Source organism: Scomber japonicus, chromosome 18 (genome assembly GCF_027409825.1).
Source record: "Scomber japonicus isolate fScoJap1 chromosome 18, fScoJap1.pri, whole genome shotgun sequence".
In the NCBI taxonomy this organism is placed as follows: domain Eukaryota; kingdom Metazoa; phylum Chordata; class Actinopteri; order Scombriformes; family Scombridae; genus Scomber; species Scomber japonicus.
The window spans coordinates 14,919,679-14,932,946 of NC_070595.1; the positions used below are offsets into that span (position 1 = coordinate 14,919,679).

Sequence of the window (13,268 nt, forward strand, 5' to 3'; positions counted from 1 at the left end):
CACATGTCAAACATACATACACAGTAACTACATATACAGCCAGAAGCTGTTTGTATTTCACTTGTTTAAAAGTAGGTGTATTGCACTCAGTAGAAATAAATAAATACAAATATTGCACTTCATAGTACAGGATTGTTTATGGTGCCTTAATTGCAGCGTCCTTTAGTGCAGTATTCAGTATAGTGATGGCATTTGGATACAAACTGTTTATGGGTCTGTTGGTGCATGCTGTGAAATGTCTTTAGTGCCTTCGGAAAGTTGAGCGGGAAGTTGCTGGACATCCTCCTGATCAGATTTTTCACATATGTCATTTATCCATAATGTTGTCATCCTGTTTTTCAATGCTATATTTCTGTAGTTTTGCTGGTCTGGTATATTCTGTAAACACCACAGCTGTAGCAGTTCTGTCCATGCTCTTCTCCCATTGCTCTTCTATGGGAAAAGGGATCTTCTATTTTCTTCCATGTTTTTCTCCGTGGAAAAAAAACGTTGTCCTTATCTGAGGGTCAAAGGATACGGGGTGCTGTATTGCTGGACAGATTGTAAAACCCCCCTGAGGAAAATTTTCTGATTTGTGAAATTGGGCTATACAACTAATATTGACTTGACTTGATCGGGCGTGTTTTAACGTGAATATGTCTGACTTATTGGTTGAAATGGTTACCACTGTGAGTATAACATATCAAAATGCTTATGAATCAGTATTCTTTTATCACCTTATTATCACTTTATAGTGACAGTAAACTGTTTAATACAATAAGACACATGCAGGTCTCTCATAAGCAGTTCAGACTTGACTTGGGAAGGACAACACTTGAAACATCTATCATCACAGCACATGATATGAATCAAGTAGTAATTGAAATGACTATACATCCTACATCCGTGACCACGACCTCATGCTAACACCAGTGTTTTCCTCATAGTTCTGAGTGGCAGGTATCTGCTGTAATAGTCAGGTTCTCCCTATAATACACATATAATTGAAATGACAGTAAGGTGGAACCACCGAAAGAACTTGTGGCACTCTGTATTTTGGCGCCTCTGGCAGGCAGGTGAATGGGGAGGTGGTTGTTAATTTTAATCCCATAAATCCTATAAATGCAGGATGAAAAAGATATGTGCTATTTAAGGTCTTGTGTACAGGCTGGGGCAGGGGGTATCAGTTTTGAGATGGTCAAATTCTGTCTGAGAATTTGGGTGAGAGTATTAAAATGATTCTTCTTTAATATGTCCTGAGCAAGCTGTCCTGATCTATCAGACAAACCTGGCTGGCAAAGGAGCACATGAAAGCCTAGCATTCTGAGCTATAGCATTCTGCAGAGTTTGCATTTCCTATTGTGCATCCCACAGACACAGACACGCACACACACACACACACACACACACACACACACACACACACCACCTCAACTGGATGCATATATTAATACATTTCCTGGATGTGTGTGTGGGTTTGTGTGTGTGTGTGTGTTAATGTGCATATTTGAGAGCCTGTGTCGGATCTCATATTTGGTTTTTGCAAATGCGCTGGGTTTTGTTGCGTGTGTATGTGTATGTGTGTGTGTATTATCGCTCTATCCTGAGCAGCACCAAGGTTCAGCTGGGTTTATTTACAAAGCTGAGGTCAGGTGTCACTCGATCCAGCCACGGTGACACTCAGGTGGTCATCAAGGTCACCTCCTCTGCTTTCTCTATAGCTCGATGGCTATAAACTCACTCACACTCACACTCACACTCTCACACACACACACACACACACACACACACTTAAACTGTACTCTATACACACTAAATCAGAAACCCTGTGTTTGTAAGACGTATCTCTCTCATACCTGACATTAGCTCTCTTTTACTGCTGACTTAAAGATGACTCTGACGTGTCGTGGTGTGGCATGTGTATGTTTATTTTGTGCACAGGCAGGTACATCTTGATCATTTTCTGTATATATAGATTCCCACTTCATCATTAGACCTTCACTTTTTGCATATGAATCCTTTCAATAAGCAGTGACTTCCACCATACAGCATTTCTGGGGTTATCTCATGTTATTTTGTGACATACAAGATCATACACTTGAATAAAAAGAATGAATATAACAAGGGAACTTAGGATTTATTATTTTATTTTCTCATTAATTTGGTAAATTGTACATTTATTTTTGCAATACAGCTTTATGGTATGTCTAAAGCATATGGAACAAGAAAAAAAAAACCATGATGAGAATATGGATCTGTGGACCGGGGCGAGTCTTGCAAAATAAAAATAATCAAACAAGTTTTTATCTAACCAGATGAAAAATGATTGACCAAACTAAGACAGCCCCCTGAAGCAGTGAAATGGGGGCAGGTAGAGGAGGTCTCGGACTGAGTTGAAGAAAGGGAGGTCAGTTGTTTAGGACAAGACCATGGCCTGGAACTCTGTGGAGAAAAGAAACAGTGTTAGACGGATGTGACACCTTCTTACTTCTCTCATCTGTCCGACACCTGCCTCATTGCAACTCTAATGTGTGTGCAATTTATAAGAACAAAACAAAGACATTACACCAAAAGGAAAAAAGAAAGTTAAGATGAAATGCACTTCAGAAACATTCTATATGTGTCACTTTTTAAATACCTGCTGCATCTTTCTGCACTCTTGTTGCACCAAGAAACTTGACTTGTGTCTTTTTTATTATTTTATACTTAAATGTGTTAATGTGTCTCTCTCTAGCAATACTTACAGACCATGAACAATCATACAGCAATTTAGTCAGTTTGCATTCTAATTAGAAAGGTAAAGATTGTAGGAATTGTTTTGCTCAATAAGCACATATATAATAAAAATATTTTGTCAAATAGGTGTGGATCCTCTAACCATCTGCTCCAATCCGACCATCACTGTCGTCATCAGCAGCACACAGGAAGGCTTTGGTCTCTGTGTCTGTCAGAACACGAGCCCCAGGAGTAAACCTCTGGAGGAAAAACCTGGCAGACACAGATAATTACAGACAAAGCTTATAGTTATAGAGACACCCTTTAGTAACTACTGGATGCAGCACATAGCAATAATCACAAAAGCAATAATCAGGATCTGACAGTGAGGTTAAATAAGTCCTTATAAAAACATACACACAACAGTCTTCTACATAAGCAAAGTGTATTGTGTGATGCAAAACAAGTAAACTCCATTGTGGGTAAATTAAGCATTTGTCTTCAGATATCAGATAGTGCTACGTACATGTGTTCTGCTGTACAGCCAGAGGACAAAACTATCACAATGGATTTAAAGGCCCATTTAAACCTATATTATCCCACAAGTGTTATTAGATTTTGTCATATTTTTGAGTAAACTGTGACTATAGCTGATTGTCATAAGTCAAAGACATACCAGTATATACAAGAAGCTATTTTAATCTCAGAGAAGCATTTCCAGTGGTCTATTAAGGTTTTGCTAAAAGGTTGGATAAATTAATGATGGATGGGTAGCCTCTTCGTAACATCTTCTCAATTTCATGAAAACCTATGACTACGAATTGTATTATTTTCCAGAAAAAGGTCTTATATCTTCGCCTTAGCAAAAGCAGCTGATTAAATCCTTGGGCACAACAAAAAGTTTGTAGTTTGTAGAACCCTGCTGCTCACTCACTTCAGCTCTTCCTCCTCAATGAAACCACTGCCGTCATTGTCCAGGATCCCAAAAACTTTCTTCACATCCTGGGGGCTCTTCTTGGTGAGGCCACACAACTGGAAGAACTTCTTGGGGCAGAAGGAGTCAGGTGCTGGAGGAGAAATAGGGAGCACAGTCAGAAGCCATAACCAATTGAATTACAATATCTAACACAAATATATAGTGTGGCGTTTTTTCCATCAAACTAGAATTAAAACAGAGTCTGTATGTAATGTTAACAAAGCCCCAAATTGTTGTTATTGAATTTTGGAGACAAGTGGATTGATGACTCTTGACTGAAAAAGTATTATTAAGTGCGGTGTAAATCACTCATCACCAACACTCATAAAATATATGTACTCTAGGTTGCATTGTACTTGACTTAGCCCTTTATGTCTTAATGCATCTTTTCATTTCTTAATTCTTCCAGGGGGCTCTCATATAGAAGCAGCCTGGTGATAGTACGGGCTCCAGAAGAAATACTGTAGCTTCAGAATTTAAAAAGAAAACAATGAAGAAAGCAATAATGATATTGGTGGAAGACGATACCTTGGCAGTCCTTGATAGCACTGTCGATGGCATCAGCGGAAAGGATAGATGAGAGTGACATTTTATTCCTGTAGGAGGAACAACCGTAGTGAATTATTAACACATTTAGCAAGGTACAGCAGCTAAACCTTCTCACTAGACACTGATGGAAAGCAAAAAGTATCCAAGTGACTGATCACTGTCACTGAGAAGTCAGTGCAGTAACGTACCAGGAGAGAACAAGCCTGTAATGCAAGTCCTTAAAACTTATAACTAAGATTTTTTTTTTTAATTAAATAATGTAAAAATAATGCCAGCTTTTCTTCATACAACGCATTATACTGTCACATCTCAAAGATTTAACAGAAAAGAAACATCTAGTTTTACCTGATAATTATATCACCTGTCTTTAAACTACAGACAGCCACTAAAGTGTATTAAAGTGCTGAATATAGTCTATAGAAGCCAGAGGATCCGTCCCTACATAATCTTTTTAGATAAGCTACAGTTCAAAAACCAAAGGCTTTCCATCATAAGCGACTTCTTTGCAGCCACAGAGCAACTTACCGTGTTAAGGGTTCCTGCCCGGTCGGTGATGCAGCAGAGAGGTAAGGCTATGTGGTGATGCTGTCCGTCAAGGCGGATTTATATAGGTCTGATTGCAGTGACAATGGGGATTGCTTGAGTTACCTGTCTATGGATCAAATTCTTACTGCCCGCCCCTGATCCAATTTCTCAGCTAACTAATTAACCTTTACTATTTATAACGCCCAGGGGCAGAGAGGCCGGACCGTGGACATCTGTAACGCCCTTGTAAATAGCAAATTAAGTTAAAAAGCGCATTCTTCTCCCCGCGTCCACCACTCCCTCCTGTCATCCCAGTACCCCTCCTCTCGCCTTTAAAATTACAGCCTACGTACCAGTGAATGCAGAGTGCCTGTACTGTAACTGCAATCTCTCTCTCCCTCCTTTTCTCCCTCTCTTGCTGTTTCTGCCCCCCCCCCCCCCCCCCCATCCCTTTCATACAGATATCCTTTTACAGGCAGCAATCCCAAAACGAGCTGCGAATATGCCTTTATCATTACATTTAAGGTGAAAAATGAAATGTAAACTGACTATTTAATTAGTTGTAGTTCAGTTGTAGTCTTGCAGAAGGAACATGTCTTGTGTGATACATTTTCTTGATTAAAACAAAACAGCATTGGTGCAACATTATTGGGTGGTATCCTGTAATAGGTGAGACCATTATGACCTCTTTGTACTTACATAGCCATACCTGCCCCAATCTACCTCTTGCCTGGATCTTAAAACACCTGCCCTTGTTTCATAGATACAGAGTCGCAGCAGATGGGGTTTTGATTATTTTCAATATAACACCAAAAACATATCAGAGTACATTAAATGTCACTTTGTAACCTTCTCATCGTCTCACGCTGACAGCGGGACAGCCTCTCTGAACTGCTTTGTCAACTGTGCTGATTAAGGGACCCGAGGTCACCCTCTGCTGTCGCTGTCCTGTCCCGCATTGATGGTGATGATGATGCACAATAATCTACAGTATCCGAGGTATTCACACGGGCCATTTAGATGAAGGTATGGCAGAGGTCATACAGGGCTGATCATTTGTCCCATTAGGTCACTGTGTCTGTCTTTCTGGAGACCAGGAGCTGCACACTGAGCGTTTTGTCTGTCTGTCCATTAGTCCAAGTTGCAAAGTGACCATTGCAGCTGCTCAAAGGACATTTGTGGGCCCCAACGGGTCTGACACAAAAACAAATTCAGGGGTCATTGAGCACATTCCTGGGAGAGTGTTCACTGCAGCACACGAAAAGAAGGTTACTTGTCTATGATGCAGCATGCAGTTGCATTAAGGGGTGGTGAAAAAACATATGCCGTGATGTAAATGGTATCTAATCTGAACAGTAAAAAAACGATTTACACTCAATAAAAGTGGCATGTAACAGTGACAGATCAGATGCCATTTCACTGGGTTTTGTAAGTAATCAGGCCCACTAAGCTTTGAACTAGGTTTGCCAGAATCAGAGTCTAATCATTACACTGTCACTGCGTCCACAGAGATGTATTTCCCCAAAGTGTCTCCAGGAATATCATCTGCAACCGGACACTGCGGGATATCCCTCAATATAGCCAAAGGCAGGGGCACCACCTTTCTCACATTAAAAGTCAGTCACTCCATGCGCACGAGCGCCTCTTGGCAGCCCCCCTTGTTCGCGTCAGCTGGCGACCGAGAACAACAGGTAAAGTCTGACCGGTGTAGTGTGATGACATGCGCGCAAATGTGCTCTTAAGCATTATTTAAAGGTCTAGAAAACTTTCGTGCGCAGTAATGCGATACTGTATAAAGACTTACACTGTGGCCCGGGAAAAAGGAGCCATCATTTCTGTGTATTTTGTTTCATTTTATTCGATTACTGTTATTTCTAAAGAAACTGTACTATGTAAAAATCACGATCCGGCGCTTTGGGGATGAGTTTTAAGCACAGGGGACGTGAAGTGGCTTTTTGTATAATGCGTTGGCAACGTCCTGCAGTCTTTCATTATTCAATAAAAGCTTGTAGTATGTCCGGTGGTTTGTCATTGTCAACCTTTCCTTAACCTAATCCCGGTGCCAACTTGTTAATGGGGGCCCTCAACAAGTGATGACCGATAGTCTCCTGTGAGGTTCCAATGGAGCTGGAATCCTCAAGCAAAGAGAAACTCAATCATCTCCTCCAGACTTGTGTGTGAAAAAGAGAATAAGGACACCGGATCGAGAGCAGTGGTGCGACTTTACCCACAGCCGGTGCATGATGTCATGCGCCATGTTGATACCTCGCAGACTATACAGTTACTTGGCGATCATTTATTCATTTACATTTGCTAATGTTCTTTACGAACGGCACTACTGGGCATACAGGCCTAGATCGCCCTGTTTCTCCTCTCACATCACATCGTTTTTACATGTCAGTGTCCAATGTCCAATGTCATAATATAACATATTTGAAACAATAGCCTATTTTTAATTCAGTGGGATTAAAGGGAATGATATTGTAAATCGAATGGCATTTTATGTGCATTATTTAATCTCTACAAAAATATTACAGCAATCAAGAAAATGAAGTACTGAGTCAAACTGGAAAAAAATATTTTAGACTATTTAACGACTGATTTTCCCATTAATAAATTTAAGAAGATATGTTTTACTTTAGTTCTACAATCTGCATTGTGCCAATAAACTTGAAATAAAAAACAAGTTAAAAGAAAATAGGCCTATAATGGCTCAGACATCTTAATGTATGGAAGTATTATGAGTTTCCCATTTTGGTGAATAGGCCAAGGCCCAATTACTTAAAACTAGACTCTTCTTTCTAAAGGGAATCAAATGTCTGAACAGTCTCAACAGTTGATTTTATTTCCAAATGATTTAAGGCGTATCTGGTCTGTGACCGGTGTCCCAACATCCACTGTTATGGTAATGGATGTGACTCCATCTAGTGGCTGCTGTACGGAGCTGCGTGATTAGTTAGTATGTGTGTGATGCAGAAGTCTGTCAAAGGTTACTATGGGGACAAATTTCACACTGTGGGCCCAGTGAATTGGGGTCAGCCTGTCAACCTTAGGACAAAAGTCGTGTCCCCACTCAATTATTAAGGTTAGGGCTAGTGGTGATGTTGGGGTACGTCTCCAGGAAATTAATGTAGAAGTCTAATGTCCCCAAAAGTGACCATGTTGTATGTGTGTAAGTACTACGGTGCTTGGAGCAGGAAAAAACGTCCTATTCAGCACTGATATACTTGTAATACTATTACTAATTAGTATTACGATCAATAATTTTGGAGTTATTACTTGTAAGACTACTTGCACAAATACTATCAACTGCTTTTACTGTCTTTCATAAATAGTTAGTGGAAATTAAAACGGTGGTTTAGTACTTCTTAAACTACATGCACAAATATTATTAACTATTTTTACTGTGTACTTTATAGTAGTAAGTAATCCAGTGTCCAGTAATAATCCAGTGATATAAAAAAAAATAGTCACAGTGCACATGCTGTCCCGGGGGCCAGTCAAGGTGTGTGTCACTTAAAAACATGTCATTGTAGCGTAAAACGTTGACACATTAAGCAATGTTACACCTGCCATTTCAGGAGGATTTGTGTAAAGTAGCTTAACGTTTACTGAGACGGACTATATCGAAAGCACTTATTTTAATTGTTGATGTATCGTCATGTGTGACTTCAGTAAAAACAAGCTTGTTTGTTGCATTCATTTTTAAAAATATGTTTGTCCTTAAAACTTAGGTTACAAAACGTACTTGATGTGGGCCAGCTGTGTGTTACATACGGCATGAAAAACTGCATATGACTATCACATCAAAAATTTAAAAAAATAAAAAATAAATAAATGTAGCAGAGTCTCTGCCACGGAGGGTTCCCCCTGCAGAGAGCACAGAGACATGCCGTGTGTCGTTTAAACCTTTGTTTTTGCACTCCACCTGCGACACAAACTCAGAGAACAAATTAAAACTTTGGGCTCTTCTCTCCAGCTGTGCAACCCTCCGTCAGTCCAGCCACTACTGCATAGACAACGAGAGGTTGATTAGGAAACTCACCTCAGCTGAGCTAATCAACTCAACTGCTGCTCCTGCTGAGCCTGTTCAGCCCATCTTCAGCCCATTCTCTCTCTCCTACAGCTGACTGCTCAAACTACGCTCATCTCCACAGTGAAATAGTCCCATAACTGCACACATCAGACAGAATGAGGACTGTGATGTCCACCACTTTTCTTTAGATACAATAAATTGATTATGACATGTTACACATTGAAGTAATTTAAGTTGTATTGTTTGCATGTAAAGAAGTAACACATATGTCACTCTGTCTGTGTACAGTTTTGCTCTAGAGGATCCAGACAGACTAGACCAGCTGATGTCCAACATGGAGGACAGAACAGGGCTCTTAACAAGAATTTTTCATCTGTGCAGTGAACACACTGAGAGTCATCACCTCAGCTGACTTTTTTCATACAGTTCAGAACAAAGAATCAAGCAATTTATTGGTTTAAATTGATAAAGTATTGACCATAAAACAATCAAATTACAATTACAATTATATAAAAGCCTGATTAGGGCACAGCCAGTTCTGTGCTGTCTCTGTTCAGACTGTATATGTGAAATTATTGACACACACCAGTGTAGTTTAGTGCTGCCCTTTTAATATTGTGACCAATAAAGTATACCACTTAACCATGTCACTGTCAGTTGTCACCCTGTTGCTGCGTAGGCATCACAAAAAAGTGAAAAACAAAAAAGTCTGTAAATAAAAATGTGACAACAATGTGAAGCCAAGTTATTTTTCAGATTATATATATATATGTATATAGCCTACATGTTACTAAACATATGGTTATACCTGTTTCCCTCTTACAATGATAAAACAGAGGAGTAAAGAGTGTATAATTTTTGCTTTTTATTTAAAAACAGGCAAAATCACAACCTCTGCTACGGATATATAGGCCTACACAAATTAAATGAAATTAAAAAAGGAGAACATGGTTGCTCGACAACCATACAGATTTGCAGCTGCTGACCTGCAGTGAACGCCGGAAATGTGTTCCCACCCAAGTTGACAGCGTGTCTTTAAATTGCTGACAGACAGGCTGCCCGTGCAGCTAGGATGATCCTGCCTCTCTCCAGTGACAATCAATATAATTGACTGTTAGGATATGATTCAATAGCTCAACAGGGTTATGTAATTTACTTTTGGCAATAATAATAATAAGTTTGTTATTAAGGAGAGAGAGAGAGAGAGAGAGAGAGAGAGAGAGAGAGAGAGAGAGAGAGAGAGAGAGAGAGAGAGAGAGAGAATTTGCCCTGCACACTTCATCAGATTGTGTTCATTAATTAAAAAGACACAGGTCATTCATAAAGAATAAATACCCAATAAGACCGTAGCAAAAGAATAATTTATTCTTTTTATACCGTTCGTTCCTGGAAAGTGCATAGATTTTACAGTAAGCAAAATTCATATTTAAGACATGAACACAACGGAGCGACATTCACAATCATCATTTTAGGACAGTGTGTTGCATAGGAGGAAAGGTCTCTTAAGCAAATGTATAAAAATTATTTATATTCAGATGAAAAGGGGGGAGGTCGACGCGGGCATTGTTGTTCCATCAGAGCGGGTGTTGGTCAGTAGCCTCTTTATCCCTTAATCATGGCTGCAAACTCTATGATGAGGGAGAGACAGAGGAAAACCAACAGCTGAGGGCATCAATTTCACCAAACACATTTAAACAATGCCCCTGCATCTCAAAGTGCTTACCATCAATACCGATCTTGCCATCACCGTCGCTGTCACCGGCCTTGAGGAAAGCCTTGGTCTCGGCGTCGGAGAGTGCGCGTGCACCTGCCTTGAAGTTCTGCAGGAACAGCCTGTGCGCGAACAGAGGTGGTTAGTTCACGGTCCACAGCTCCCCATCGGCTGAGACACACTTCATAACTTCATATGCAACATGATCCCACAACCCTATCACTTTATCCACTGATGCTGACGTTATATCTAGAGGCATGCCTATTGTTTTAAAGCGCATACATAATCTATTTGAAGATTTAAAATATGATAAATTAAGTAGAATCAATCATTTCAAATATTTAATCACACTATCAATATTACTGCTGTATAGGTGATAGGACAGAAGATGCAATAATGTATTTTTTTATTAACCTCTGTGCCAAATAATTTCATCATAAAAGACTACATGGTCTGTTGTTGAGCACAGAAGAGGATACCATCTGGTGCTGGGTGCGCAGTCGCAGGTGTGAGTCTTACTTCAGCTCCTCCTCCTCAATGAAGCCGCTCTTGTCCTGGTCAATGATGGCGAAAGCCTTCTTGACTTCATCGGTGGACTTGCCGGACAGACCGCATGCCTTGAAGAACTTTTTGTGGTCGAAACTACCAGCGGCTGAAAATGATAATGGGTTGTTAACGAAGCGATACAGAATAGCTGAGATTAGATTAGATTAAAGCTATGATTGTCTCATGATGAGTCACCTTTGCACCCATCCAGGGCTGCAGTGACCTCAGCATCTTTCAGTACACTTGCAAAGGCCATTGTGATCTGCAGAAACAAAATACATATTATTAAACGTTTAGGACATGGTAGCCTATACATAAGTAATAATCACAAAGGAGCCACAGGGGAGCTTTCCTAAATAAATGTTTCTTATTTGATCTTTTAGGGTAAGTAGTGAATCCCATTAAATAGACATTGAATACCGATCATCATTAAAACAAAAGAAATGAACTCCATAATTTGCACGAGTGTTGTCTGGTGCCAAAAAATAATGCTTATCCAAATGCAAAAAGTTTAGAAAGCTTCATGACAAATTCCTTTCACTTCTTTCTGAATGGCAAGTCCCACTCGAGAGGATGCGATTGTTCCCTGCTACACAACTGTATTGATGCTGGGAGGTCTGAATCGTAATCCATGTCTTCTTAATGCAACTGAAGGTGTTTCTTCCCCCAAAAAAACCCCGCAAAACTCATATTTTTCTTTAGATGGTTGCAAGTCCTTGTTAAAAGTAAAAAAAAAAACAAAAAAAACATTAGAGATGCCAGGCGTGATGTTGCGTCTCTGTGTGCTTGGATCCCAGGTTTATTTTTCTCATTTTCAGTCAAACTCACCTCTGATGTTTTTGCTTTGTAGGGTACAGATGATACAGACAAGACTCGAGACGACTGCAGTGAAATTCCTGGTGCTCCCGGTGACCTTTTATAGTTTCACTCCATCGAAATCCGAGGCAAAAGATAACTGACACCGTTGAGAAGGGGGTGGTGAGAATTCGTCCCGTAGCCAGAGAGAGGTCTATTTTAAGTTTCACAAATGAAGACGCTTAAAAGGTGCGTTTGAAGAAGTCTTTCATATCCCCCAAATGCTAAGAATAGGTCTAACCATGGCTGAGGAGGACGATTTGAAAGTCCAGAGGGTGGATACTGAGCATGCATACATTAGAGTTGGAGTAAGTGACAACAATTGGTTGTTTTCCCTCTTTTCTTCTGACAGTATTGATTTGGATGACTTGGACTATTCCAACATTGCACTAGTCTACCTGTTATATAGTTGTGTCACTTCACAGTCATAATGAGCACGTGCCATATTGTTTTTTCTTAAGCGCAAAAATTTGTTTGATTAAATTGATGCTGTTTTTCCCCCAATATGAAGTCAAATCAAGCATATCGTAGTTATGGTGTATGGGATAATGTACAACTTTTCCAAATTTCAATTTCTCCCATTTTAGCTGGCAAGTCGATTTTATTCCAGGCTTTAAAAAAATGTATTTATCAGCATAATTAATGTCCAAATTAATTAAAGACTGAGTGATTTAAAAGAAACCCCTTTAATTGCCTTTTTAAAATAACCCCTTTCTAAGTCCACATACCATTTGTCTTATACTAAGAGGTTACTATGCTTAAAAGTGCCAGGAAATGTTTATACTTTTATGCTATAAACAAAGTATAAAAATGGTGGAACTCAGAATTTTTTTGTCTTGGGAGGCTCAGAGAATAGGTTTAACCAGTAGGTGGCAGCACTGTTCTTTGCGGTAAAGTAGAGACTGCAGACTGTGTTCAAATCACTTTGCCTCTTTTTGTTTTGACCACCAGCTGATGGTAACAAGTCCAGGATGTCATTTGACAGGGGTTTTACATATTGCTGACTTGCAGGCCCCCTAGCATTCATAAGGTCCCCTGGATTTGTTTTGACTTGAATATGACTGATGAGTTACTTGTCTACAGGAAAATTGAATGATTTGTTAAGAAGCCCACAGACCATTAAAGATCTGCATCTTTGCACCAGATTTGACTTGCTGGGAGATCCTGCTGATGCAACAGTGGCTGTTATTAGCCTTCCTGTTGCCACAGCACATCATCTAATTGACTACACAGCAGTTGGTGGAGGAAAGAAAACCTTGGAGCAGGCAAACTAATTACACTATCTGTGACAGCTATCCGTTGCAAGCCTCCCTGTATGCAGGAAGCATGCGAGCAAAGTCCTGCAGTCACTCCCAATGTGTTTGCCAGCTGTTAGC

At 39.9% G+C, this 13,268-nt stretch overlaps 2 protein-coding genes across 2 annotated transcripts; both read right to left on the reverse strand.

Moving 5' to 3' along the window:
• Nucleotides 1-2,395: 2,395 nt before the first annotated feature.
• Nucleotides 2,396-4,259, reverse strand: pvalb8 (parvalbumin 8). Its single transcript, XM_053338006.1, has 4 exons — nt 4,199-4,259; nt 3,629-3,761; nt 2,858-2,967; nt 2,396-2,421 (listed from the first exon to the last, which is right to left on the reverse strand). The coding sequence occupies exons 1-4, from the start codon at nt 4,257-4,259 to the stop codon at nt 2,396-2,398; spliced, it is 330 nt and encodes a 109-aa protein (XP_053193981.1).
• Nucleotides 4,260-10,122: 5,863 nt separating this feature from the next.
• LOC128378285 (parvalbumin beta-like) lies at nt 10,123-11,928 on the reverse strand. Its single transcript, XM_053337746.1, has 5 exons — nt 11,866-11,928; nt 11,233-11,299; nt 11,011-11,143; nt 10,504-10,613; nt 10,123-10,408 (listed from the first exon to the last, which is right to left on the reverse strand). Exons 2-5 carry the CDS (start codon nt 11,291-11,293, stop codon nt 10,383-10,385), a joined length of 330 nt encoding a protein of 109 aa, XP_053193721.1. The 5' UTR covers nt 11,294-11,299; nt 11,866-11,928; the 3' UTR covers nt 10,123-10,382.
• Between the last annotated feature and the right edge of the window lie 1,340 nt (nt 11,929-13,268).

Coding starts and splice junctions, on each gene's coding strand:
- LOC128378285 (XM_053337746.1), bottom strand. CDS start 11,293: ATGGCCTTTGCAAGTGTACTGAAAGATGCTGAGGTCACTGCAGCCCTG. Junction 10,614..11,010: donor ATTGAGGAGGAGGAGCTGAA/GTAAGACTCACA, acceptor GTTCGCGCACAG/GCTGTTCCTGCAGAACTTCA. Junction 10,409..10,503: donor TGGCAAGATCGGTATTGATG/GTAAGCACTTTG, acceptor CCCTCATCATAG/AGTTTGCAGCCATGATTAAG.
- pvalb8 (XM_053338006.1), bottom strand. CDS start 4,259: ATGTCACTCTCATCTATCCTTTCCGCTGATGCCATCGACAGTGCTATC. Junction 3,762..4,198: donor TGCTATCAAGGACTGCCAAG/GTATCGTCTTCC, acceptor TTTCTCCTCCAG/CACCTGACTCCTTCTGCCCC. Junction 2,968..3,628: donor ATTGAGGAGGAAGAGCTGAA/GTGAGTGAGCAG, acceptor TGTGTCTGCCAG/GTTTTTCCTCCAGAGGTTTA.